At 31.2% G+C, this 25,877-nt stretch overlaps 7 protein-coding genes across 17 annotated transcripts in view; 3 read left to right on the forward strand and 4 right to left on the reverse strand.

Annotated features, from left to right (window-relative positions):
* Positions 1–1,663: 1,663 nt before the first annotated feature.
* On the reverse strand, positions 1,664–3,536 carry LOC115245117 (ectonucleotide pyrophosphatase/phosphodiesterase family member 5-like). Its single transcript, XM_029823234.1, has 7 exons — positions 3,407–3,536; positions 3,222–3,314; positions 2,784–3,147; positions 2,491–2,700; positions 2,114–2,377; positions 1,952–2,045; positions 1,664–1,768 (listed from the first exon to the last, which is right to left on the reverse strand). The coding sequence occupies exons 1-7, from the start codon at positions 3,533–3,535 to the stop codon at positions 1,741–1,743; spliced, it is 1,182 nt and encodes a 393-aa protein (XP_029679094.1). The 5' UTR covers position 3,536; the 3' UTR covers positions 1,664–1,740.
* A 24-nt stretch (positions 3,537–3,560) lies between these two features.
* Positions 3,561–6,203, reverse strand: LOC115245119 (phosphopantothenate--cysteine ligase). Of its 4 annotated transcripts, none has more exons than XM_029823237.1 (7): positions 5,934–6,203; positions 5,408–5,569; positions 5,203–5,333; positions 5,007–5,107; positions 4,702–4,916; positions 4,411–4,593; positions 3,561–4,328 (listed from the first exon to the last, which is right to left on the reverse strand). In XM_029823237.1, the coding sequence occupies exons 2-7, from the start codon at positions 5,534–5,536 to the stop codon at positions 4,146–4,148; spliced, it is 942 nt and encodes a 313-aa protein (XP_029679097.1). In that variant the 5' UTR covers positions 5,537–5,569; positions 5,934–6,203; the 3' UTR covers positions 3,561–4,145. The 4 variants fall into 4 exon arrangements, with proteins under 4 accessions (XP_029679097.1, XP_029679099.1, XP_029679100.1 ...); XM_029823239.1 differs by having other exon boundaries at positions 5,962–6,041; XM_029823240.1 differs by lacking the exon at positions 5,934–6,203 and adding an exon at positions 5,881–5,896.
* A 567-nt stretch (positions 6,204–6,770) lies between these two features.
* LOC115245121 (NAD(P)H-hydrate epimerase) lies at positions 6,771–7,950 on the forward strand. The gene has a single exon (XM_029823245.1). The coding sequence runs from the start codon at positions 6,934–6,936 to the stop codon at positions 7,744–7,746; it is 813 nt and encodes a 270-aa protein (XP_029679105.1). The 5' UTR covers positions 6,771–6,933; the 3' UTR covers positions 7,747–7,950.
* Positions 7,951–8,134: 184 nt separating this feature from the next.
* LOC115245124 (cytochrome c oxidase subunit NDUFA4) lies at positions 8,135–9,005 on the reverse strand. The gene is made up of 3 exons (XM_029823247.1): positions 8,799–9,005; positions 8,570–8,716; positions 8,135–8,457 (listed from the first exon to the last, which is right to left on the reverse strand). Exons 1-3 carry the CDS (start codon positions 8,844–8,846, stop codon positions 8,401–8,403), a joined length of 252 nt encoding a protein of 83 aa, XP_029679107.1. The 5' UTR covers positions 8,847–9,005; the 3' UTR covers positions 8,135–8,400.
* Positions 9,006–9,237: 232 nt separating this feature from the next.
* LOC115245113 (tyrosine-protein kinase Fer-like) lies at positions 9,238–15,529 on the forward strand. Of its 3 annotated transcripts, none has more exons than XM_029823229.1 (13): positions 9,238–9,515; positions 9,574–10,014; positions 10,097–10,267; positions 10,409–10,505; positions 10,594–10,789; positions 12,645–12,782; positions 12,862–13,071; positions 13,188–13,371; positions 13,661–13,834; positions 14,443–14,655; positions 14,736–14,912; positions 14,996–15,209; positions 15,350–15,529. In XM_029823229.1, exons 2-13 carry the CDS (start codon positions 9,802–9,804, stop codon positions 15,508–15,510), a joined length of 2,148 nt encoding a protein of 715 aa, XP_029679089.1. In that variant the 5' UTR covers positions 9,238–9,515; positions 9,574–9,801; the 3' UTR covers positions 15,511–15,529. The 3 variants fall into 3 exon arrangements, with proteins under 3 accessions (XP_029679089.1, XP_029679090.1, XP_029679091.1); XM_029823230.1 differs by having other exon boundaries at positions 9,238–9,509; XM_029823231.1 differs by lacking the exon at positions 13,661–13,834 and having other exon boundaries at positions 9,238–10,014.
* A 676-nt stretch (positions 15,530–16,205) lies between these two features.
* LOC115245111 (tyrosine-protein kinase Fer-like) lies at positions 16,206–22,939 on the forward strand. 4 transcript variants are annotated; one of them, XM_029823223.1, is made up of 16 exons: positions 16,206–16,332; positions 16,391–16,831; positions 16,914–17,084; positions 17,226–17,322; positions 17,411–17,606; positions 19,030–19,167; positions 19,247–19,456; positions 19,573–19,756; positions 20,046–20,219; positions 20,827–21,039; positions 21,120–21,296; positions 21,380–21,593; positions 21,734–21,886; positions 21,978–22,100; positions 22,171–22,293; positions 22,458–22,939. In XM_029823223.1, the coding sequence occupies exons 2-16, from the start codon at positions 16,619–16,621 to the stop codon at positions 22,598–22,600; spliced, it is 2,529 nt and encodes an 842-aa protein (XP_029679083.1). In that variant the 5' UTR covers positions 16,206–16,332; positions 16,391–16,618; the 3' UTR covers positions 22,601–22,939. The 4 variants fall into 4 exon arrangements, with proteins under 4 accessions (XP_029679083.1, XP_029679085.1, XP_029679086.1 ...); XM_029823225.1 differs by having other exon boundaries at positions 16,208–16,326; XM_029823226.1 differs by lacking the exon at positions 20,046–20,219 and having other exon boundaries at positions 16,280–16,831.
* A 159-nt stretch (positions 22,940–23,098) lies between these two features.
* Positions 23,099–25,877, reverse strand: part of LOC115245120 (translation initiation factor eIF-2B subunit alpha) — an 11,655-nt gene continuing 8,876 nt past the window's right edge. Inside the window, exons 3-9 of one of the 3 annotated variants that reach the window (XM_029823243.1) lie at positions 25,514–25,653; positions 25,234–25,350; positions 25,049–25,161; positions 24,813–24,960; positions 24,599–24,724; positions 24,323–24,498; positions 23,099–23,778 (exon numbers count right to left, since the gene is read on the reverse strand). In XM_029823243.1, the coding sequence (XP_029679103.1) occupies positions 24,349–24,498; positions 24,599–24,724; positions 24,813–24,960; positions 25,049–25,161; positions 25,234–25,350; positions 25,514–25,653 (794 nt within the window). In that variant the 3' untranslated portion in view covers positions 23,099–23,778; positions 24,323–24,348. Of the gene's footprint in view, positions 24,499–24,598; positions 24,725–24,812; positions 24,961–25,048; positions 25,162–25,233; positions 25,351–25,513; positions 25,654–25,877 lie in introns of all 3 variants that reach the window. The other 2 variants (XM_029823241.1, XM_029823244.1) reach the window with 2 other exon arrangements.

Genomic DNA, 25,877 nt, shown 5'->3' on the forward strand with positions numbered 1-25,877 from the left:
TATATATATATATATATATATCATACCACAATTGTGATCAGGAATAATAATTAGCAATTAAAATAAAATCGCATTTACAATAGTAAATAAATTCATTGATATATAAATAAGTTTATTTAAGTTGTAAATAAATCACTAAATCTTTTAAGTCATTTGTTGCGTCTGCAGAAAGTGAAATTATAACATAAAATATTTTCATGCCCGCCGATTTTATTATAAATAGCAATTATATATGTAATGCTTTTGTTAAGTAGATTAATCATTAAACATTCTATAAATAATTCAATATGTGAGTCATCGTGCATGTGTAATCAATTTTATACACTGGAAATATCTTAAATGTATATAGGTATATCAATGTTACACATATGTTTTATTTAGATGCAGTTCTAGATCTAGGCTTGTGCAGTTTTCATGGACTCTCCTTCCATATCGTATTTATATAATCTCGAAGCTTGGAGATCTACAGAAAAGGTGTTACAGAACGTCCTGTTTTTATTCAGAAAAGGCGTGCGTATATATATAATCGTTTACGTACTTCTATTTAAAAAACGTGTATATAGTACAATAATTTAAATTATTATATTATTTATTATATTAATTGTAATATATAAATTGATATATTTATTTGTTGCATAATACTTTTATTATTAATACTGAATTAATTTAACAAAGAACGACATTGCAAAATATAGTTGGCTGTTTCGAAATCAACCGTAACGCAATTTGCGCAATTTCAAAACTTTCTTGGAACATTGCCTGCGCTTTAGAGAAAGCTGTTGTACGACAATTATATCGTCGTTAACGTAGGAGCGGGGATCAAACAGGGAAATATTTTTTATTGCATTTATGTGCCAAGAGATTTCGTAATAAATATCATAAAAACTTTCGTGGGAAATAATTTAATGCAAATTGTTTTAATTTATATATCTTGCTCGTGATCGGTTTTTTAAAGGGATTCGGCCGATAATAAGATAGTCGCGTAATTAAATATGTGTGGAAGAGAAAAAAAAATGAAATACTTAATCCTTCATGTAAGGTAAGATATAATGTTTTTGTTGCGATACTTTTTTTTTATTTTGTGACATAGCTTGCTTGGAAAATATGAAATAATTAATTAGAGAAAAGAAGTAAATAAGATAGAGCATACGATATATAAATATCTTTTTCTCTCTTTTTAAAAATTATACATTTATTTGAAAGCAAAATTTTTTCATAAATGAGGAATTGAACTCTCATCTCAAAGCTGTTAAATTTGATTCATCCAGTATCATTCCAGAAATAAAAGTTGATTGATATTAATATTAAGATATATTCATTCAGAAATATTTATTATATATATATATATACATTTACAATAATAAGATTACGCAAATGTTATAATATCATAGTTGCTTTAGTTATATCATAAATACCAAGGAGAGGAAAAACCATTAATTTTTTATGTGTTTCTGTCTTATGCGATTGAGCAAAATCTTAAAATTTTAAATATCTAAGAATTCTGTATTACACTATATTGCTAAGCACCTAGATTAGTCAGATTTGATATCTTTGAACTAGTAACATGTTTTTATACATAAAAATATATAAACATAAAGTTTACATAAGGAGATTAAAAATTAATTAACTATGTATTGTATGTGTATATACACACACACACATATATTGTATTTCTTACATATGTCATTAATTAATGATCAAAATATAAATAATACCATATTTATTATCAATCATAAAATATTATTCGCCCAGTGTATAATACGATTTTCTGCAAAATTAAGATAATTTTGTTACTAAATCTTCTTAATGCTGTACACATTCGTCAGTTTAAATAAAATAAAATACTAAGAAATTTATTTAGAAAAAGAGAGAAAGAAAAATTCAAATTTTTTCAAAACTTTCAGATTAAGAATATTCTAGTTTGTATTAATATTTATCATATATTATTTACCTATAACCATGCGCTAATCTTCGTTTTTTCCTATAAAATATTATCGCCTGTACTGTAATTCCTAGTAATATTGCAACGATTATCATACCTGCAACTAATGTTAACATAATGTTACAATCTAAGAGAAAATTTATATAATTGTATTAAAAAATGAATACTTACATAGTATTCTAGGTTTTCTATATATAGATACCGATACATCTTTCGATCGTGTTCTAAGGCACTTTGTTAAATGAGATAAAGTACCATTAACCATGGGACAGCTCAAGTCAAGTATTTTACAAAATAGAGGAAATAAGTCTGTGTTATTAAAAGGCTCTAATTTACATCCTGGTATAAAAGCAGGACCATTAGCAAAGAAAAAGGGATGCATCTCCATAGCTTCATTGTTGTAACCATGCAGTCCAAATTCTGTCTGATTGTTAACTAAAAGAGAATAGTACCATTCATCATGGGACTATAATAGGTTGAACATTAACAATAATAATACACAATGATACAGCAATAAATTAAATAGAATAAACAATACAAAATTATACCCGTAATATTAAATTTCTTTTTATAATATTCTATAGCATCATAAAGATTTTGAAATGCATATCCGACTTCGGCTATGACGAAAATAGGTCCTATACGAGTATTATTGCCGTAATGATATTTTTTCGGAATATCTTCTTTTTTATATACTTTAAACGTGCTCGTTTTTTCTGCAGCAAACTTTAATTTCTCATAAATCAACTCTTCTTTTCCTAGACAGAATATTTTAAAAAATATATAATAACATATAAATATTAATTCTACATAACTCACATGTATTATAAAACAACTTTACCAGGATTTGGGAAAATATGTAATCCTGGAGAAGTTCCTACAAATGTATAATCGCTAGCATTTATATAATTTGCTAAATTAATTATTCTTTCCATTGTAACCGATGCCATGCCATGATCGCTTAAGTGTATTACATTAAGATCTGTCAAGCCATAATGATCAATTTTATCATGCATATATCTTGTAATATTGTCCAGCTTTTTTAGAATTTCATTAAATTCAGGACTATTAATCCCTACAGCATGACCGTGGTAATCTGGTTCCTCGATGTACAATATTCCCAGATTTATTGGGTTTGTGGGATGTACAAACCATGATATTAATGTGTCAACCCTGTCTTTCCATGAAATTGTATCATTAAATGGCTGAAATATTTGCTTGTTAATATAATCTCTATATTCTTATAAAATTTCATTATATTGTTCCATAATATGCACACCTGTGCAAAGGTAGGCGATGTTCCTTGATACTCAAACACAGAACCTGGCCACATCATTGTACCACTATGCCTGCCTTTTTTTTCATTTACCGTCTATACATTATACATTAATAGAACATATATTAGACATAAAAATATATTCAAAATATACTAAATATAATAATAATTACTATCTCTCTACATACCCAAATAGGAAGAATACTGTTATCATAATGATATAACTTGTATGAATATTTTGTAACATTGTGAACGACTGGATCATAAAATTCGTTATCTACAACCCCATGTGTTTCCGCATATAATCCTGTTGCCATCGACTGAAATACAGCCAATTTTTTATTTTTTCCCCAAACTTTAGGGGCTCGGAGGAGGGTTCATTTGTGGACCCATGTTCATAGGAAAAAAAGACTTATTTTGACCTCTAGAATATGCTCCTAAAGTTTAGTGCATCATTTCAGATACACCCTGTATATTATGTCATCTAAATTATATGTGTATGTGTATATATACACACAGAATTTAGATGATATAAACACAATGTAAAACAATTCCATAAATCAATAAACAATATTCATAAGATAATTTATATGATCAATAAAATGGTAAATAGTTATTTTAATAGATAATTATTACAGTATGTCTCTCGTTTTAATCAATATCAATTATGTTCTAAGTCTTTACTTATGCGTGTCATAATCTGTACAAAAATGTGAATGTAAAATATTTGTTGTACAAAATATCCATATCTATAATTGAAGTCTATACACTTAAATATATACATGCATGTATGTATGTATGTATATATATACATACTAAATCTGAATATCCCATTATTACCAAAACTTATGTAATTATAAGATATTTAAAATGCATTTAATATAAAACCTAATATTTTAAATTAAATATTTGGCTAAAGTTATTCAATTAATTAACTTTTTTAGACCATATAAACTTTGTATGTTTTTCAACAATGTCACTTACAATTAATTGTTCAATCTCGTCACCATTATTTAATTGATCGTTTGTAAGAGATAGAATATAATCAGTCTCTCTGCTTACAATTATCACTTGTTGCTTTCTAGTTTGCAACATGTTTGCTATTACAAGCTGAAAAAAAAAATCTCCATCAAGATTCAAATATATCTTGGAGAAAAAACTCTTAATATATATATTCATAATAATTACTTACATTATGGTGATATTTGTCAAGAGCATTTCTCGCCTTAGAAATTAGCAAGCTTTCATCAGTTTCCAATTTAAAAGAGACTACAAATGCTTTTGGTACCCATAAACTAACTAATGGAGCTAATATCTTTGGTACTAATTGAAGAGATATAGTTGGTGGTCCACTTGAATGAATTTTATGGACTGACTGAAAAAAGAATTCACTATTATATAGTAGAATATATTCATTATTAAATAGTATAATATATTTTATATTTAAAAATAATGTGAAATATGAATTTGTTTATATGTTCACCATTTCATTAGAGGGAATGTAAAAATCCGAGACTGCTGCTGTTAAATATAGAATGGCTCTGTTTTCCAGAGGTGCTAATACTTGGCAAGCAGATCGGAGCAGCCAGAGATATTCAGCAACAGTTGTGAAAGTGAGTTGTAGCAATTTTCTTTGAATAAATGCTTCTCTATATTTTCGCAGTACTATTGCTACCTTCTGTGTATATTCTGGTGAAACTGCAAACATGAATATACTATGTTTATCAATTACATCAAATTTTTTATATGATTACCTATGATTGATTTTTATATATATTATATGCTTACCTGTGATAACAGGAGTCTCATTATTATTATCCGATATTTGAAGCAAGTCTAAAAACTTTTGTCCAGTGAAATGTCTTGAAAATGGTTCCAATGATTTAACTCTGTGAATACATAAAGAAATATTTTTTTATATAATATCGCTTGTATCACATATTAATTTCTATTATATAAAATATATGTAATATCTCTGTATTACCTATACATAAAAATAACTGCATATCCATGCTCCAAAAAGTATTCTGCCGAAACGGATCCTCTTGTGCCTGCACTAAAGTTATCTACAAATCTCACTGTGTTATGTTCTAAGGGTACAGTTGTACCTCCACTCTGTAACATCCAAGAAAGAAAATATCACAAAAAATTGGTTACTAACTGAGTAATATTAAATTTTACAATCTCACCGTCACTAGTACTACTTTATTGCCCTTGTCTAAATGCTTTTTGGTAAATTCCTTTAGAGCATTTTCACTCTGCTCCAAATCCTGAGGAGGTGGATGCGTTGCATAAAAATCTTCCCACGCTGAGACCATTGTAAATATTTATACAACGATTTAACAGAATTGCTGCATGAACGAAAGATAATAGAAATTCATAAAAAAAAATGTTTGATATTCATATATATAATATGTATTACATAATGGAAGAGGGAGAGCTCTCTCTCCTTTCCTCTTAATCTTGTATCAATGTTATCAGATATATTGGTTATTATTTATCGCTAAAAATATTGTATCTCTGCAAATTATAATTTTATGCAAAGTTGCAACAATTTTGATTCATAGATAAATGCGAATTAATAAATAGAAAGAAAACATGCGCAGAGAGGTTAGATATTAACTCCGGTGTCAAAGTTCTTCGTAAAAAAATCAATCTTTACTATTCAACTTCGATCGTCAATTAACGTTTTGTAAATATCGGTTGCATAAGAACCTTAAAATAAATGAGAATCTTGATATACTTATATAACATAAGTGCAACTCTGATATTTCAACTCCACACGTCTCTCCTCTCTTTCTAGAACCTCATTCTTCAGAAACATGAATGAATGATTAGGGACATAATGGATCTGTCATAATCATTAATCTTTATTTTAAACTGAAATGAAACATAAGACATAAAGTTGACAATATAGTAATAGTTTTGATTCAAAATATATGTTTAGTAGAGAGAAAGAGAAAGAAAAAAGCATTATATATATATATATATGTGTGTGTGTGTGTGTGTGTGTGTGTGTGTACACATATAAAGATATCTATATCTCATTCGCCTTACCTGAACGCATCGTAAGAAACGACTAACAACTTTGGGTGTGGAGACACAGGACCTGCCTGAGCGTTGAGCAAGAAGAGAAATAACGAAACAAATGGGGCTGTAGAAATCATGGTGGTGCAACTTATAGACGATTTACAAGAACGTCATTAGAAAATAGAGATAAATTTTATCGTTCTGACATATTGAAAGTGACAGTAAAAGTACCGTTCATGGCTACAAGTATAACTTGTCAGTCGTTAGTGTCAACTAGTCGTTCCGGATGAGCTAACTTTAGAAAGAATAATAACTACGACCTATTAGCGTTCGCCACTTGACAGTACTCGTTCTAAAATATAGTTCTAGGATGCGTTCGAAAATCCTATCCGTAGGGTAAAGTAGCATTGAATTGACCAATCAGGATTCAGGACAAAGAAATCTTTTTTACTTTCCCCCACGGGTAGGATTTTTGAACGCACCCCTAAAGGCGTTCATGTATGGTTGCCATATCATAACCATGAATTAATAAAATAATGAGATAGGATTTTAGATAAAGAATTAAACAGCGTGTCAAATGCCACATGATCGATGGTTTGATGGATTTATGATTTATGACATTTCGTTTCTTGAATCAGCTGGAATTGGCTAGTCAATATTGCATTACGAGTTTACTCGTTAATAAATGCTACGATTTTTACCATTCATTTTAAAACTACAGAATTTGAAACGGATAAGGTCTTCTCAGACCAATAAATCATTCATTCCACTTACGAGAAGAAAATACAGTAAGATGGTGAAATATTTGAATCAATTGGAAGCTATTAATATTGATAAAGATTTGTTCGAAAAATATAAATTCAGCGTTGATCAATTGATGGAATTGGCTGGACAAAGTTGCGCTGTTGCAATTGCAAAATCTTACCCATTGTTTGGAAACTTGAATAAAGTGCTAGTATGTTGTGGGCCAGGCAACAATGGTGGTGATGGCCTTGTCTGTGCCAGACACTTGAAACATTTTGGATATTCACCAGAAATTTATTATCCAAAACGGACAAGTAATGTATTATATGAGAGATTGTTACATCAATGCATCGAGAATGATATTCCTATACTACAAAATCAACGTATAGAGGAAGCGACAGATTCCACAATTTTGCAAGAATATGCAATTGTAATAGACGCTCTGCTTGGATTCAGTTTCAAACCACCAGTGAGAGAACCATTTGTCCGCATTATTGATATGTTAAAAGATACAACTATTCCTATTTGCAGTATAGATATACCATCAGGTTGGGATGTTGAGAATGGTCCACCAGAAGAAGGTGGCATAAAACCACAAATGTTAATATCTTTAACGGCACCAAAGATGTGTGCATCAAAATTTGAAGGAAGATTTCATTATTTGGGTGGACGATTTGTGCCTAAAAAGCTAGAGTCACAATATAATCTTAATTTACCAAAATATATTGGTACAGATCTTGTTATTAAGATGTAAAAATAAGTACAGAATAATTCATGCATTCAAAGATTGTATTTGAATGTATCAAATTGTATATATAATTATCAAATACTTAAAGAATGATCTTTTATACTAGAATAATTATATTCTTAAATACAATTTAATGTTTCCTAATTAATTTTTTTTTTTTTTTTGCTATGTTGTGTAATAAAGTTTTCTTGTAATAAATATGTGTTTTTATAGATTCACTTGTGTAAAGATTTAAAGGCAAAAACTTTTTGTAAAAGCAATACTATTAAAATTTTAATAAAATAAATAACTAATAAAGGACTATAATAAATGACTAATAAATAAATGAATTATAAAATAATACTCTATTGGTGTATTTTGTTATTGTGAGAAAATTATTTTCGCAAAAACAAAATAAAACTTGTTTTCTTCATTAATACCAATTGTACGAGATATGCAGATTACTATTTTATTAAATATTAAGCCTTCTCTCTATATTTAAAATTATATTACATAATGTACATTTAATAATAATGAATTCTTCTTCTTTTTAAGAAATAATTTAAGATTGCTGCATTCTTATCGCTTTGTCACAAGAACATAGCTTAGAGATAAGGTACTTAGAGGTAGTATTTTATAACAATTTATTCCTACAACAAATACTAGTTTACATGTCACAGCTCAATATTCAGGTGCTGGACTTTTAAGGTTTTTGTAATCCGTTTGTGGAGCGTAAAACTGTAAAAAAAAAAGTAAGATAAACATGAGTATGTACAGTAACTTTGTTCACAGCAACTCAAAATCCAAAATTGTTACAATCGAGACAAACTATGATTATCACTCTCGTTACCTTATATTGTTTCTCTTTATATTCATTCCACGGCTCGGACTCCTTTTTATTCGCCCAGGAGACGTCAGGACTGCGAACCGCCAAACGTAACGTGTAAAAAACTGCCATAGCTCCTCCTAATCCTATACAGAAGTACAGTGGTAGAAGCTGAAATAAGAAAAGAGAGACAGAAGAAAATATATTGAATGTGCGATGAATCGCGCGTGCACTAATCATGTACGAATCTCACAGCTGGATGTTTTTTCAAGCTAGTCAAAGACGTTCCCTGCATTTTCATTGTTGCGGTATCGAATGGAAGATCCGTGCCCTCGAATGAACTAGACAAACCCCTTTCCGCGCTCGGTTTTTCTCGTAATACAGAATACAGACGGAGTAGCGTAGAAAGTAGGGCCGATACTCATTTGGCGTTTGCGCGATGAAAGACCGATCGAAAATCACCGCAGTCAAGTGTGTGACGTATGTATGTAACGGTGTTTAAAATTAAATTCAAAACGCACTGAAATGGCATTTTTATTTTCATTTTAGCGTTGAGCAAAGCTCCGTTAACTTATGAGTATTTAAATATTTGTTAAACTTTATTGAAGTTTGTTGAAAACAATCGTCATACAAAGGAAATTTTAAAGAAAACTTTACTATATATATATTATATAATTTTATTATACATACGATGGGAAATTTTTTTCTCATCCACACGTTTATAAATTCCTCAGTCAACGTAAATGTTATCGATATTTCAACGACGGAGAACGACGGTACGGGATGTTCGGTGTACGCGACTGACATGCAATTGACTCGACGTGTCGTGTCGCGCGTTGCGAACGAATGTAGGTTTGACGTTTGACGAAGTGACGGCGGAATCTACCCAATCCATCGTCCATCACGGACTTCCTTGATCGACATCATCGTGCGACGTATCCAATGGCGGTATTTTGCTGCTCTGGTAAAGGTGAATTTTTCCGCACGATTTCGGGAGACTGGTATAAATATAAATGTTGATCTCATAGCTGCGCGAGGACGCGGCCGTGTAACGGTAGCACGTCGTTACTGGCGGTCATGTAACGATCCCGGACACGTCGTCCAGGGAGCACCGAGTCCGAAAATCTAAATGTCAGAATATCCGCTGATCAAATACGGAATATCCCGTTCTCTGACGAAGCTAAGAATGCGTCGTCGTTAAACGCACCGCGCCGCTGCTGATAATTGCCGTACGTTTATTTGCAACGTCCACGAAGATGGGCTTTTCCACGAGCCTGCAGGGCCAGGCATCGCACGAGGCGCTACTGGCTCGCCAGGATGCCGAGATCAAGCTTCTGGAGACGATGCGAAGATGCCTTACAATGAAGGTCAAGTCCGATAGAGAATACGCTTCTACTGTTTCCTCGCTTATCGTCCAAGGGAAGAAAATTGAGCGCAGCGAAGATCTTGTTGGCAGTCTCATAGTGCAGGTAACAGTTTATTTGTGTGTTTGTAATTTGACTGGTGTCAGTCGCTGGGTATCTGGTATCTGTAGAAAAATATGTTGTATAGAGCTGGAGAGACATTATGGACTCTATCGATCAGACAGCTAAATTGATTAAACAACAGGCAGACAATATTGAAAATGTTGTGGATCAGTTGAATACATTGTATTCGGAAAGGAGAAGGGCCAGAAAGCTTTATCAAGAGGAGCAGGCCTGGCTGACTAATCAGTTTCAACAGGTAAATAAAAAATTTAGACCAACAATAAAATATGAATAAGAGAAATTTGGGTAAATTTTGGTTTTTTTATTTATATGATTCTTTTTAATTTATTGTTTGATTAATATTGTTTAATGTCTTATATTGCATATCATTTTCAAGTTGACAGATGATGTAACTAAGAAAAAACTAGAGTATCAAAAGAATCTGGAAATGTATAAGTCAATGAGGTCGCGATTTGAAGAATATTATGTCAAGTGTAAGTGTTATATTCAAGATTGCTCTGAATTATTTCAGAGTTATATTTGTGTAATAAAGATAATGATACACTAATACAACTTTTTTAGCTGGCCGGGGTGGTCGCAAATTAGATGAAGTAAGGGAAAAATATCAAAAGGCATGCAGGAAACTTCATCTAACGCACAATGAATACGTATTATTACTAGGTGCTGTGACAGAATGCGAACATGATTTAAGAACCTGTTATTTGCCAAGTTTGCTTCATCGGCAACAAGCTATTCACCAAGAATTTATAACTTCGTGGTGAGTTACATTTTATTAAAAATAGTCTTTGCATGAACTAGGACATTAATGTCTCTGTGAAGTTGGCACCTCATTTCCAAAAATCGAAAGTTTTATCAACAGTTCTGTTTGCATCCCATATAATTCTACAATTCCTGATAGGTTTCAGAAAGAGTTTCGGCGACATACCTAAAAAAATCACATCTTGAAAATATGAGGTGCCAACTTTCTATGGCACCACAATATGCGAGAAATGTCATTTAAACCATCGTATCTTATAGTTCTCGAAGAGTTCTATAGTTCCTGATACATTTTAACAATAGTTCCAATCACTAAATATTTTTAAAAAGATTTTTGATTTGAGAGCTGGCATCTTATCTTCCATTAAAAGTGGCTAGAACTTTTGCATTTTTGGTTTTAGCTTCAGGCCTTAGTAATAATCGATAGAACTTTTCGGGATGCAAATAAAACTCTCATCAGAATTCCAGAATTCCGAAAAAAATTTCATCCTCTTAGGGATTTAGAAATTTCCTTTAAACAATTTTTTAATCTTACAATTAGCGCTGGCACCGTATTTTCGAGAAGTATAGAGTGCTAGTTATTTCCATCGGTTTTTCAATAATTCTCGACAGTTCCAGCAGAGTTCTAATCTATAATTCTAATTTTAATAAAATTTAACAATAGTTCTAGTTTAACAATAGTTCGGCCTTTAAATATTTTTAAACAATTTTTTAATCTTAACGCTGGTATCACATTTTCGAGAACTGTAGAATGTTAGCTATTTCCATCGTTTTTTCGACAGTTCTAGCAGAGTTCTAACCGTTTTGATAAGTTTTAACAATAATTTTGGTCTTTAAATATTTTTAAACAATTTTTTAATCTTAACGCTGGTATCACATTTTCGAGAACTGTAGAATGTTAGCTATTTCCATCGTTTTTTCGACAGTTCTAGCAGAGTTCTAACCGTTTTGATAAGTTTTAACAATAATTTTGGTCTTTAAATATTTTTAAACAATTTTTTAATCTTAACGCTGGTATCACATTTTCGAGAACTGTAGAATGTTAGCTATTTCCATCGTTTTTTCGACAGTTCTAGCAGAGTTCTAACCGTTTTGATAAGTTTTAACAATAATTTTGGTCTTTAAATATTTTTAAACAATTTTTTAATCTTAACGCTGGTATCACATTTTCGAGAACTGTAGAATGTTAGCTATTTCCATCGTTTTTTCGACAGTTCTAGCAGAGTTCTAACCGTTTTGATAAGTTTTAACAATAATTTTGGTCTTTAAATATTTTTAAACAATTTTTTAATCTTACCACTGACACCGCATTTGGTCCGAAGCTATAAAATCAAAAATGAAAAAGTTCTGGCCACTTTTAACAAAAGATGAGGTGCCAGCTTCCAAATCAAAAATGTTTTTAAAAATATTTAGCGATCGGAACTATTATTAAAATATATCAAAAACTGTAGAACTCTTTGAGAACTATAAGATACGATGGTTTAAATGACATTTCTCGCATGTTGTGGTGCGGGAAGTTGGCACTTCATATTTTCAAGATGTGATTTTTTTAGGTATTTCGCCGGAACTATATTTCTGAAACCTATCAGGAACTGTAGAACTATTTGGGGTAAACTATTTGGGCAAACAGAACTGTTGATAAAACTTTCGATTTTTCAAAATGAGATACCAACTTTATAGAGACGACATTAACAAAGTACTCTATTATTTCTACTATTATTTACAAGCGAGATTTTAACATTCTTTCTTGATTTTTTTATTTGCATACGATTAGAAATGGAGAAGGTAAAGATTTTATTATAAAAATTAATGATTATTACTTTTGTATATAATATTTAAAATAATTCTCTTTTCAGGAAAGGAGTACTTCAGGATATTGTAAGATACTCGGATTTTACAACAGAGAAATTTCTGGAGATCCATGTACGAGTGCAAAAGATAGTTGACAGTATTAAGCCTATCGAAGAGTATAGAGATTTTATTGGAAAGCATAAGTATATATCTGACTTTATAATTATTTTTATATCTAAAATGTTCATATACCTTTATCAGAATATTCTAATATTAATGCAGAACTAGGCCAGCATCTCCAATCAGATTCACGTTTGACGAGAATCTTGTGGATGATACCTCAGGGAAATTATTGCCAAATAAGTTGACTGTAGATAATCTAACTATAGATTGGTTGAGAACTCGTCTTACGGAACTCGAAGCTTCTCTCAAGACCACACAACAAAATCGACAGAGTCCTCAATTTTTGCAAGAAAATAATAGTGATTCTAAGTATATAAACCATATAATTTTTATAATATATTAACGCCCCATTTTTTATTATCATTAAATTTCTTATTTTCTAATTATAAATCCGTTTAAGCACATTTTTGTATATTCTGTGCTAGGATTTTAGTTTTGGACTATTCTCGCGAAAGGGAAGAACTGAAATTACGTTGTCAGGAGAAAAAATTACAAAGACAGGTGGAAGCCATTAGGAGTGCGCTTAATGAATTAGGCTGTGAAGAATTACCTCCGGGTTGCGACCTCTCTGTAGAAGGTTCTTTCACTGATTCACCTACAATTAATAAAGTGAGTAAAGCATAATTTCTTTTCTTTTTTCTTTATTAATTAACAAGAAAAAGAAATAAATTTTGTTAATTTTAATAAATGTAATATATAAAGTGTATCATGTTCTTGTAACTCAATTCTTGATATCAATATTTTTGTCATAATCAGATCTCTCTCAATATTCGAAAGTCGGAAAATTATTTTGTAATCTATAACATAATTAATACAGAAAAAGATATTATTAGATTTAATTAGTCTTTCTTATTGAACACTAAGTTACCTAAAATTAGTTAGATTTGATACTTTACAGAGAAAGAGAGTTGTAGACAGTGGTCTGTTCACATTAAGGAGAAATCAACGATTTATGACAATATTAAAATCACCTTTTAAATCCTTGCCAGCAATTAATGATTCAAAAAACGGACTAATTAGGGCAAATAGCGAAGGGCCTACAGCCAAAGCAGACAATAATATCCCCCCTGTTGTATGTGTTACACTTTATTTGTGTGTTATCTGAGTACTCGCGTGTACGTTTCCTGTATTGAGTGGCACAAAGCGATAAGATGTTTGATATGTCTTGTATCGTCTAATAAAATATAGACTTCCCATAACAACATAACACATTTCTTCCAGTTTCGGTTCTATAGTGAATTTTTATATAATGATATACTATCATGCAGACATAGATAGTATTAAAATTTCCCATTTGATACTTTTTTTTTTATCATCACAAAGATTAATTCAAAGCCCATATGAAGATAATTGTTTTGCTACCACAATTTACATATTGTTTGAAATTATTTACATGAGTTATTACAACTAGAAAGTATTGCATTAATATATATGTATAATATAAATATCATTTATGTGCAGTTAAATTATTATGCTTTTTTATTAATAAAGCATGAGAATTTCAGCATGAGAGTATGCAAATGAATGTTTTTATACTAATGTTTGTGCACACTTATATTTATATATAGAAATATGTTGCAAATATAAAAATATATATGCAGTGATTAAAATTACAAACATAATTACATCGTTCATATTTTTTTATTAATACTTATTTTGGCAAATTAAACTTATCTGTAGGTACCGTCGCATTTAATTAACAACCAAAAAAATAACGGCGATCTTATAGAGGAGGAATGGTTTCACGGAGTGCTACCGAGAGAAGAAGTCGTAAGATTACTTGTTAACGAAGGAGACTTTTTAGTACGCGAAACAATGAGAAATGATGAATGTCAGATAGTTTTATCCGTTTGTTGGGACGGGCACAAGCATTTTATCGTACAAACTACAGAGGTGAGAACAAACATAAATATAAATGTGATATGAGTTCTTTCGAAAAAAGAATATATTATATATAAGTATATTAATTATAGGGTCACTATAGATTTGAAGGACCCACATTTCCATCTATTCAAGAACTAATCAGGCATCAGTGGCTATCCGGCTTGCCGGTGACTAGTCGATCTGGTGCTATTCTTAAAACGCCAATATTGCGCGAGCGATGGGAGCTTAATAACGATGATGTCATCCTTTTGGAGAAAATAGGTCGAGTGAGTAAGCTGATACAATAGCTATACTTTAGCGAGGTGCAGTGCCGATTATACATTGTGATATAATGCGATGTGAATTATAGGGAAATTTTGGGGATGTTTACAAGGCGCAACTGAAGACTTGTAAGACTGAAGTAGCCGTGAAAACGTGCAAAATAACGTTACCGGACGAACAGAAACGCAAATTTTTGCAAGAAGGAAGAATATTGAAGCAATATGATCATCCGAACATAGTCAAATTGATTGGTATCTGCGTTCAAAAACAGCCGATTATGATCGTGATGGAACTGGTGCCTGGTAAGCTGATAATATTATTGTTATATTGTTATAGCATTACTATGTTAACATGGACATCGTGCTATTGTATTACAATTAAAAATTCGTAATACATATATACCAATCCATGCTATTACCAATATTAATAGCGCTAACTTTAGGTGGTTCGTTACTTACGCATTTACGGAAGAATGCCAGTACAATAACCCAGCGGGAGCAATTGCGTATGTGCAAGGATGCTGCAGCTGGCATGAGCTACTTAGAATCTAAGTATTGCATTCATAGAGATTTAGCCGCTCGCAATTGTCTCGTAGGTAAATAAAAATTATATTTAAATCATTCAGGAAAATAAGAAAAGAGAGAGACAGAAGAAAATATATTGAATGTGCGATGAATCGCGCGTGCACTAATCATGTACGAATCTCACAGCTGGATGTTTTTTCAAGCTAGTCAAAGACGTTCCCTGCATTTTCATTGTTGCGGTATCGAATGGAAGATCCGTGCCCTCGAATGAACTAGACAAACCCCTTTCCGCGCTCGGTTTTTCTCGTAATACAGAATACAGACGGAGTAGCGTAGAAAGTAGGGCCGATACTCATTTGGCGTTTGCGCGATGAAAGACCGATGGAAAATCACCGCAGTCAAGTGTGTGACGTATGTATGTAACGGTGTTTAAAATTAAATTCAAAACGCACTGAAATGGCATTTTTATTTTCATTTTAGCGTTGAGCAAAGCTCCGTTAACTTATGAGTATTTAAATATTTGTTAAACTTTATTGAAGTTTGTTGAAAACAATCGTCATACAAAGGAAATTTTAAAGAAAACTTTACTATATATATATTATATAATTTTATTATACATACGATGGGAAATTTTTTTCTCATCCACACGTTTATAAATTCCTCAGTCAACGTAAATGTTATCGATATTTCAACGACGGAGAACGACGGTACGGGATGTTCGGTGTACGCGACTGACATGCAATTGACTCGACGTGTCGTGTCGCGCGTTGCGAACGAATGTAGGTTTGACGTTTGACGAAGTGACGGCGGAATCTACCCAATCCATCGTCCATCACGGACTTCCTTGATCGACATCATCGTGCGACGTATCCAATGGCGGTATTTTGCTGCTCTGGTAAAGGTGAATTTTTCCGCACGATTTCGGGAGACTGGTATAAATATAAATGTTGATCTCATAGCTGCGCGAGGACGCGGCCGTGTAACGGTAGCACGTCGTTACTGGCGGTCATGTAACGATCCCGGACACGTCGTCCAGGGAGCACCGAGTCCGAAAATCTAAATGTCAGAATATCCGCTGATCAAATACGGAATATCCCGTTCTCTGACGAAGCTAAGAATGCGTCGTCGTTAAACGCACCGCGCCGCTGCTGATAATTGCCGTACGTTTATTTGCAACGTCCACGAAGATGGGCTTTTCCACGAGCCTGCAGGGCCAGGCATCGCACGAGGCGCTACTGGCTCGCCAGGATGCCGAGATCAAGCTTCTGGAGACGATGCGAAGATGCCTTACAATGAAGGTCAAGTCCGATAGAGAATACGCTTCTACTGTTTCCTCGCTTATCGTCCAAGGGAAGAAAATTGAGCGCAGCGAAGATCTTGTTGGCAGTCTCATAGTGCAGGTAACAGTTTATTTGTGTGTTTGTAATTTGACTGGTGTCAGTCGCTGGGTATCTGGTATCTGTAGAAAAATATGTTGTATAGAGCTGGAGAGACATTATGGACTCTATCGATCAGACAGCTAAATTGATTAAACAACAGGCAGACAATATTGAAAATGTTGTGGATCAGTTGAATACATTGTATTCGGAAAGGAGAAGGGCCAGAAAGCTTTATCAAGAGGAGCAGGCCTGGCTGACTAATCAGTTTCAACAGGTAAATAAAAAATTTAGACCAACAATAAAATATGAATAAGAGAAATTTGGGTAAATTTTGGTTTTTTTATTTATATGATTCTTTTTAATTTATTGTTTGATTAATATTGTTTAATGTCTTATATTGCATATCATTTTCAAGTTGACAGATGATGTAACTAAGAAAAAACTAGAGTATCAAAAGAATCTGGAAATGTATAAGTCAATGAGGTCGCGATTTGAAGAATATTATGTCAAGTGTAAGTGTTATATTCAAGATTGCTCTGAATTATTTCAGAGTTATATTTGTGTAATAAAGATAATGATACACTAATACAACTTTTTTAGCTGGCCGGGGTGGTCGCAAATTAGATGAAGTAAGGGAAAAATATCAAAAGGCATGCAGGAAACTTCATCTAACGCACAATGAATACGTATTATTACTAGGTGCTGTGACAGAATGCGAACATGATTTAAGAACCTGTTATTTGCCAAGTTTGCTTCATCGGCAACAAGCTATTCACCAAGAATTTATAACTTCGTGGTGAGTTACATTTTATTAAAAATAGTCTTTGCATGAACTAGGACATTAATGTCTCTGTGAAGTTGGCACCTCATTTCCAAAAATCGAAAGTTTTATCAACAGTTCTGTTTGCATCCCATATAATTCTACAATTCCTGATAGGTTTCAGAAAGAGTTTCGGCGACATACCTAAAAAAATCACATCTTGAAAATATGAGGTGCCAACTTTCTATGGCACCACAATATGCGAGAAATGTCATTTAAACCATCGTATCTTATAGTTCTCGAAGAGTTCTATAGTTCCTGATACATTTTAACAATAGTTCCAATCACTAAATATTTTTAAAAAGATTTTTGATTTGAGAGCTGGCATCTTATCTTCCATTAAAAGTGGCTAGAACTTTTGCATTTTTGGTTTTAGCTTCAGGCCTTAGTAATAATCGATAGAACTTTTCGGGATGCAAATAAAACTCTCATCAGAATTCCAGAATTCCGAAAAAAATTTCATCCTCTTAGGGATTTAGAAATTTCCTTTAAACAATTTTTTAATCTTACAATTAGCGCTGGCACCGTATTTTCGAGAAGTATAGAGTGCTAGTTATTTCCATCGGTTTTTCAATAATTCTCGACAGTTCCAGCAGAGTTCTAATCTATAATTCTAATTTTAATAAAATTTAACAATAGTTCTAGTTTAACAATAGTTCGGCCTTTAAATATTTTTAAACAATTTTTTAATCTTAACGCTGGTATCACATTTTCGAGAACTGTAGAATGTTAGCTATTTCCATCGTTTTTTCGACAGTTCTAGCAGAGTTCTAACCGTTTTGATAAGTTTTAACAATAATTTTGGTCTTTAAATATTTTTAAACAATTTTTTAATCTTACCACTGACACCGCATTTGGTCCGAAGCTATAAAATCAAAAATGAAAAAGTTCTGGCCACTTTTAACAAAAGATGAGGTGCCAGCTTCCAAATCAAAAATGTTTTTAAAAATATTTAGCGATCGGAACTATTATTAAAATATATCAAAAACTGTAGAACTCTTTGAGAACTATAAGATACGATGGTTTAAATGACATTTCTCGCATGTTGTGGTGCGGGAAGTTGGCACTTCATATTTTCAAGATGTGATTTTTTTAGGTATTTCGCCGGAACTATATTTCTGAAACCTATCAGGAACTGTAGAACTATTTGGGGTAAACTATTTGGGCAAACAGAACTGTTGATAAAACTTTCGATTTTTCAAAATGAGATACCAACTTTATAGAGACGACATTAACAAAGTACTCTATTATTTCTACTATTATTTACAAGCGAGATTTTAACATTCTTTCTTGATTTTTTTATTTGCATACGATTAGAAATGGAGAAGGTAAAGATTTTATTATAAAAATTAATGATTATTACTTTTGTATATAATATTTAAAATAATTCTCTTTTCAGGAAAGGAGTACTTCAGGATATTGTAAGATACTCGGATTTTACAACAGAGAAATTTCTGGAGATCCATGTACGAGTGCAAAAGATAGTTGACAGTATTAAGCCTATCGAAGAGTATAGAGATTTTATTGGAAAGCATAAGTATATATCTGACTTTATAATTATTTTTATATCTAAAATGTTCATATACCTTTATCAGAATATTCTAATATTAATGCAGAACTAGGCCAGCATCTCCAATCAGATTCACGTTTGACGAGAATCTTGTGGATGATACCTCAGGGAAATTATTGCCAAATAAGTTGACTGTAGATAATCTAACTATAGATTGGTTGAGAACTCGTCTTACGGAACTCGAAGCTTCTCTCAAGACCACACAACAAAATCGACAGAGTCCTCAATTTTTGCAAGAAAATAATAGTGATTCTAAGTATATAAACCATATAATTTTTATAATATATTAACGCCCCATTTTTTATTATCATTAAATTTCTTATTTTCTAATTATAAATCCGTTTAAGCACATTTTTGTATATTCTGTGCTAGGATTTTAGTTTTGGACTATTCTCGCGAAAGGGAAGAACTGAAATTACGTTGTCAGGAGAAAAAATTACAAAGACAGGTGGAAGCCATTAGGAGTGCGCTTAATGAATTAGGCTGTGAAGAATTACCTCCGGGTTGCGACCTCTCTGTAGAAGGTTCTTTCACTGATTCACCTACAATTAATAAAGTGAGTAAAGCATAATTTCTTTTCTTTTTTCTTTATTAATTAACAAGAAAAAGAAATAAATTTTGTTAATTTTAATAAATGTAATATATAAAGTGTATCATGTTCTTGTAACTCAATTCTTGATATCAATATTTTTGTCATAATCAGATCTCTCTCAATATTCGAAAGTCGGAAAATTATTTTGTAATCTATAACATAATTAATACAGAAAAAGATATTATTAGATTTAATTAGTCTTTCTTATTGAACACTAAGTTACCTAAAATTAGTTAGATTTGATACTTTACAGAGAAAGAGAGTTGTAGACAGTGGTCTGTTCACATTAAGGAGAAATCAACGATTTATGACAATATTAAAATCACCTTTTAAATCCTTGCCAGCAATTAATGATTCAAAAAACGGACTAATTAGGGCAAATAGCGAAGGGCCTACAGCCAAAGCAGACAATAATATCCCCCCTGTTGTATGTGTTACACTTTATTTGTGTGTTATCTGAGTACTCGCGTGTACGTTTCCTGTATTGAGTGGCACAAAGCGATAAGATGTTTGATATGTCTTGTATCGTCTAATAAAATATAGACTTCCCATAACAACATAACACATTTCTTCCAGTTTCGGTTCTATAGTGAATTTTTATATAATGATATACTATCATGCAGACATAGATAGTATTAAAATTTCCCATTTGATACTTTTTTTTTATCATCACAAAGATTAATTCAAAGCCCATATGAAGATAATTGTTTTGCTACCACAATTTACATATTGTTTGAAATTATTTACATGAGTTATTACAACTAGAAAGTATTGCATGAATATATATGTATAATATGAATATCATTTATGTGCAGTTAAATTATTATGCTTTTTTATTAATAAAGCATGAGAATTTCAGCATGAGAGTATGCAAATGAATGTTTTTATACTAATGTTTGTGCACACTTATATTTATATATAGAAATATGTTGCAAATATAAAAATATATATGCAGTGATTAAAATTACAAACATAATTACATCGTTCATATTTTTTTATTAATACTTATTTTGGCAAATTAAACTTATCTGTAGGTACCGTCGCATTTAATTAACAACCAAAAAAATAACGGCGATCTTATAGAGGAGGAATGGTTTCACGGAGTGCTACCGAGAGAAGAAGTCGTAAGATTACTTGTTAACGAAGGAGACTTTTTAGTACGCGAAACAATGAGAAATGATGAATGTCAGATAGTTTTATCCGTTTGTTGGGACGGGCACAAGCATTTTATCGTACAAACTACAGAGGTGAGAACAAACATAAATATAAATGTGATATGAGTTCTTTCGAAAAAAGAATATATTATATATAAGTATATTAATTATAGGGTCACTATAGATTTGAAGGACCCACATTTCCATCTATTCAAGAACTAATCAGGCATCAGTGGCTATCCGGCTTGCCGGTGACTAGTCGATCTGGTGCTATTCTTAAAACGCCAATATTGCGCGAGCGATGGGAGCTTAATAACGATGATGTCATCCTTTTGGAGAAAATAGGTCGAGTGAGTAAGCTGATACAATAGCTATACTTTAGCGAGGTGCAGTGCCGATTATACATTGTGATATAATGCGATGTGAATTATAGGGAAATTTTGGGGATGTTTACAAGGCGCAACTGAAGACTTGTAAGACTGAAGTAGCCGTGAAAACGTGCAAAATAACGTTACCGGACGAACAGAAACGCAAATTTTTGCAAGAAGGGAGAATATTGAAGCAATATGATCATCCGAACATAGTCAAATTGATTGGTATCTGCGTTCAAAAACAGCCGATTATGATCGTGATGGAACTGGTGCCTGGTAAGCTGATAATATTATTGTTATATTGTTATAGCATTACTATGTTAACATGGACATCGTGCTATTGTATTACAATTAAAAATTCGTAATACATATATACCAATCCATGCTATTACCAATATTAATAGCGCTAACTTTAGGTGGTTCGTTACTTACGCATTTACGGAAGAATGCCAGTACAATAACCCAGCGGGAGCAATTGCGTATGTGCAAGGATGCTGCAGCTGGCATGAGCTACTTAGAATCTAAGTATTGCATTCATAGAGATTTAGCCGCTCGCAATTGTCTCGTAGGTAAATAAAAATTATATTTAAATCATTCAGGAATCATTAAATCCAGCAAGTTCGACGATAAATATAATATTTGACTGCGATATTTTTTTAGGATACGAGTGCATAGTCAAAATCTCTGATTTTGGAATGTCAAGAGAGGAGGAAGAATATACAGTCTCAGAGGGTATGAAACAAATTCCCATTAAGTGGACTGCACCAGAGGCCTTGAATTTCGGTAAGCTTTTCTTAATTTTCGATAATGTCAGACATTTTATTGTTGCTCTGATACTTTATTACTGTTTCAGGTAAATATACATCGCTTTGCGATGTGTGGAGTTATGGAATTCTAATATGGGAAATATTTTCCAAAGGCGGCAATCCATATAGCGGTATGTCCAACAAGCAAGCACGCGACAAGATAGATGCAGGTGAGAGAAGAAATAACAGAAATCGATAAATAATTAATTACAGATCAATATCAATTTTTATATATTTGGCGTCGCGACGCTACCGCGTCGCTTGATATGTATTACTATATTTTTTATATTCATAATTGATTATTTTGGCAATTTATGCCGAATGATTACATTAGGATATCGAATGCCAGCTCCGGATGGAACACCCGAAGAGATCTATCGATTGATGCTGCGGTGTTGGGAGTACGAACCAGAGAAACGACCGCATTTCGATCAAATATTCACCGTGGTTGAAAGGCTATCTCAAGCATATCTATGAGTATTATATTAAAAATATTTTATGTGGGCATATAGTTTCCCTATGCTATAGTTTCCCGACACTTATTTTGTATAATTTACGAATTATATGAAATTCAAGTTGATATCTAAAAGATACAGGTTTTAAAAGTATGAAATGCTCACAACCAAACTGTATTTTATTCTGTAAGTATATATATGTATACGTATGTATATATATCATGGATATACTAAGATATATCCATGGTATAGATATACTAGCATAAAAAACACATTAAATTGCCATTATTATACGTCATTGCGAAATCGCGTCGATGTGAATGCCATTGGTTATGTTTTTTCGCAATATATGTTTAATTAATATGTTTTATAATTTATTATATATTTTTCCGTCCACACACACACACATACACATTATAATTCAGCTTATCCTTACACCAAGTGTTGGTCACTTTCCTATAGTATATTTGAATATATATATATATGTCATCTGTATGTTCTCTTTAATGATAGTGTAGTATTTTTTTTTTTTTTTATATAAATACAATTAATGTTATATATACAATTAAATTTTACAGAAATGCATATTGGGATAAATAAATGGGACATCTTCCATTTGTATATTTATTGTAAATTTATTGTTTTTCATGGAAATCATAGCGAGAAAACATCATAAATCATTATATATATGTATAAAATATACAGTTCTCGCGATTCTATACATATTTCTTGTAATTTCCAATAATATGAAAGTTTTACCATATTTAACTATATTTTTAAATATATAATTATGTTGCATATGCATCTTGACCAATGTTACTCGTTTAGTTATGTATAAAATCATAATATTTATGTAAATTAAGTTCCACTCAAAAAATGTATTGACGATATCAAAAAATTGATATGCAATATCAATTTCAATTAAACTTTTACTTATATATATTCATATATATAAATATATAAAAATTAAATGGTGGATAAATACTTAAAAAAATTTGTAGTATGAAATGTCATTGAAAAGAAATATGTGAAAATGAAAAAAGACCACTTGTTACTGATTTTAAGTTTTCAAAGAATACTTTAGTTTTATATAAACAGAAAAAAACGAATTAAGCAATTTACGATATAGTATCTTAATTATAAGAACTCTTCCAATGAGTAATTTTATATCTCATTATTGCTGTGCAATATACGATTGAACTGAAAATAAAACATAAATGCGTGTATGTATATCATTTGTGTTATAAATTTAAATATAAAATTTAAATGCTATAGCATTCAATGTTAATAAGTTGATATTTTTATAATTTAGATGCTCTACTTTTCCCACTTGTTTAAATGACAATGTTATACATTGCACGCATTGTAATAAGTAATCTTTACGAATAGCTATAAGATTCTATAATATAAAGAGATCCATTCTAATGTTAGAACTAATATAATTGAATATAATTCACGTATATAGATATAGTTTATTACTTGTTATCACAATGTGTGCAATTTAACGAAAGACATATATCTTGTTTCCATATACAAATACTCAATGTTGCTGTAATAACAATAATAAATTAATAAAGACTGTATACATATCGGTCTTTTATAAAAGTATATTTCTGTATTTCCAGTCAACTTAATCTCTCTCTTTACATCTTCTAGAAAAGATGAGAAATTCTCTCAATGAATTACACACATATACATGATATTCTTGTGTCATATCACGAAAATTGCAAAATTTAAGACTCACCATTTGTTCGAAAAACATTTTTTAAATTATAAATACAATTTAATGAGTTCGTCGCTAACAGCCGAAGGCGTTAAAATTCCCAGGTCGGTGAATAACAGGCTAATGTAGTGAGGCGGAGTATAATCCACTAAAGGATGTTCCTTCTTCAAATTATTATTTAGAGTACTGGATGTATACTACAATAATAATATTCCATATTTTAGGCAGACATACATCAAATCTCTCGCATTATTTTTAATTAAAATTAAATCACAATATAAATAGACAATAATTTACCTTAAATTCATCAGGTAAATCTACTTGGTTCAAAGGATAAATTCTCGCAAATTTAAAGCTTTCTGTCAATACGTAAAATGGTTTCTTTACTTCTTTTGCACATATTGCCATAGTATATGTACCTATCTATAAAAAAAGAGAAATATTTTTAAAGAAATCTCTAATGATTATTTTTAAAGAATTATACACATTGTCATTTTGAATCATTACATACCTTATTAATTACACCACCACTTTCTGCAACACCTTCTGCTCCAACCATCACCATATCCACTTGTTCCATCACATATCCTACTGCAGAATCCAGTATCATTGTACATGATATTCCTAACTTTGTTAAACTTTGGCACATCTCTTCTCTGCTTGAAAAATAAAGATAAAACAAATTAAAGCTTATCATAGAGGCAATAAAAAAATAGTATATCTTATATAAAAAAGACTTGCACATACCCAATATTATCGGGAGATGATGATGTGACATATACTTCAAATGTTTTATTACTTGCAGCAGCCTCCTTCATTGCTTGCAGCACAACTCTTGATTTTGAGTGTGTTAGTATTGTCTAATAAAATATAAAGTAATAGAAAAAGAATAATTAAAAATATTTTATATATTCTTGAATATTTATTCTTACCGAACCATCAGTAATAAAATGTGCTGCTACTTTAGCTACTTTTCCTCGTGCCGCAACTAATTTTTCATAAAATACTTTGCCTCTGTCCAGCATAATTCCTTTACATTCTGCAAATGACTAATTAAAAGCATATAGACATCAATAAAATAGATAAATTCCATAATAAAAATAAATATTAAAAGATGAATGTATTCTATAATTTATTGTTAATATAGATTTTATTTATATATATTAAAGATGTAAATAGCACCAAAAAAAATCTAAATATTAATATTCTTACAGGAGTATCTAATGTTGCTAATGTGATAAAACGCAAAAACAATTCACTTCCTGATGCAATTGCAGTAACTGGAGTTTCTGTAGAACGCATAGCATCAATTGCATGTTGTAAGCAAATCCGAAGCTCTTGAACTGTTTCTGCTATAATAATAATGAGAACATATAAAAGATCAATCTATACTGATTATAAAAACATTACATTTTTTGATACTTCATTGTAATCAAGAATTCACTAATATAAATTTGTTAAGTGATATATATATATGCGTGTGTGTGGAATACATATATATTAAATATATTTGTTTTATAAAATATATTTTATATATAATATAAATAAATATATTAAATATATTATATGTATAAAT

This window comes from Formica exsecta, unplaced genomic scaffold, assembly GCF_003651465.1.
Source record: "Formica exsecta isolate Colony F162 unplaced genomic scaffold, ASM365146v1 scaffold915, whole genome shotgun sequence".
In the NCBI taxonomy this organism is placed as follows: Eukaryota; Metazoa; Arthropoda; class Insecta; order Hymenoptera; family Formicidae; genus Formica; species Formica exsecta.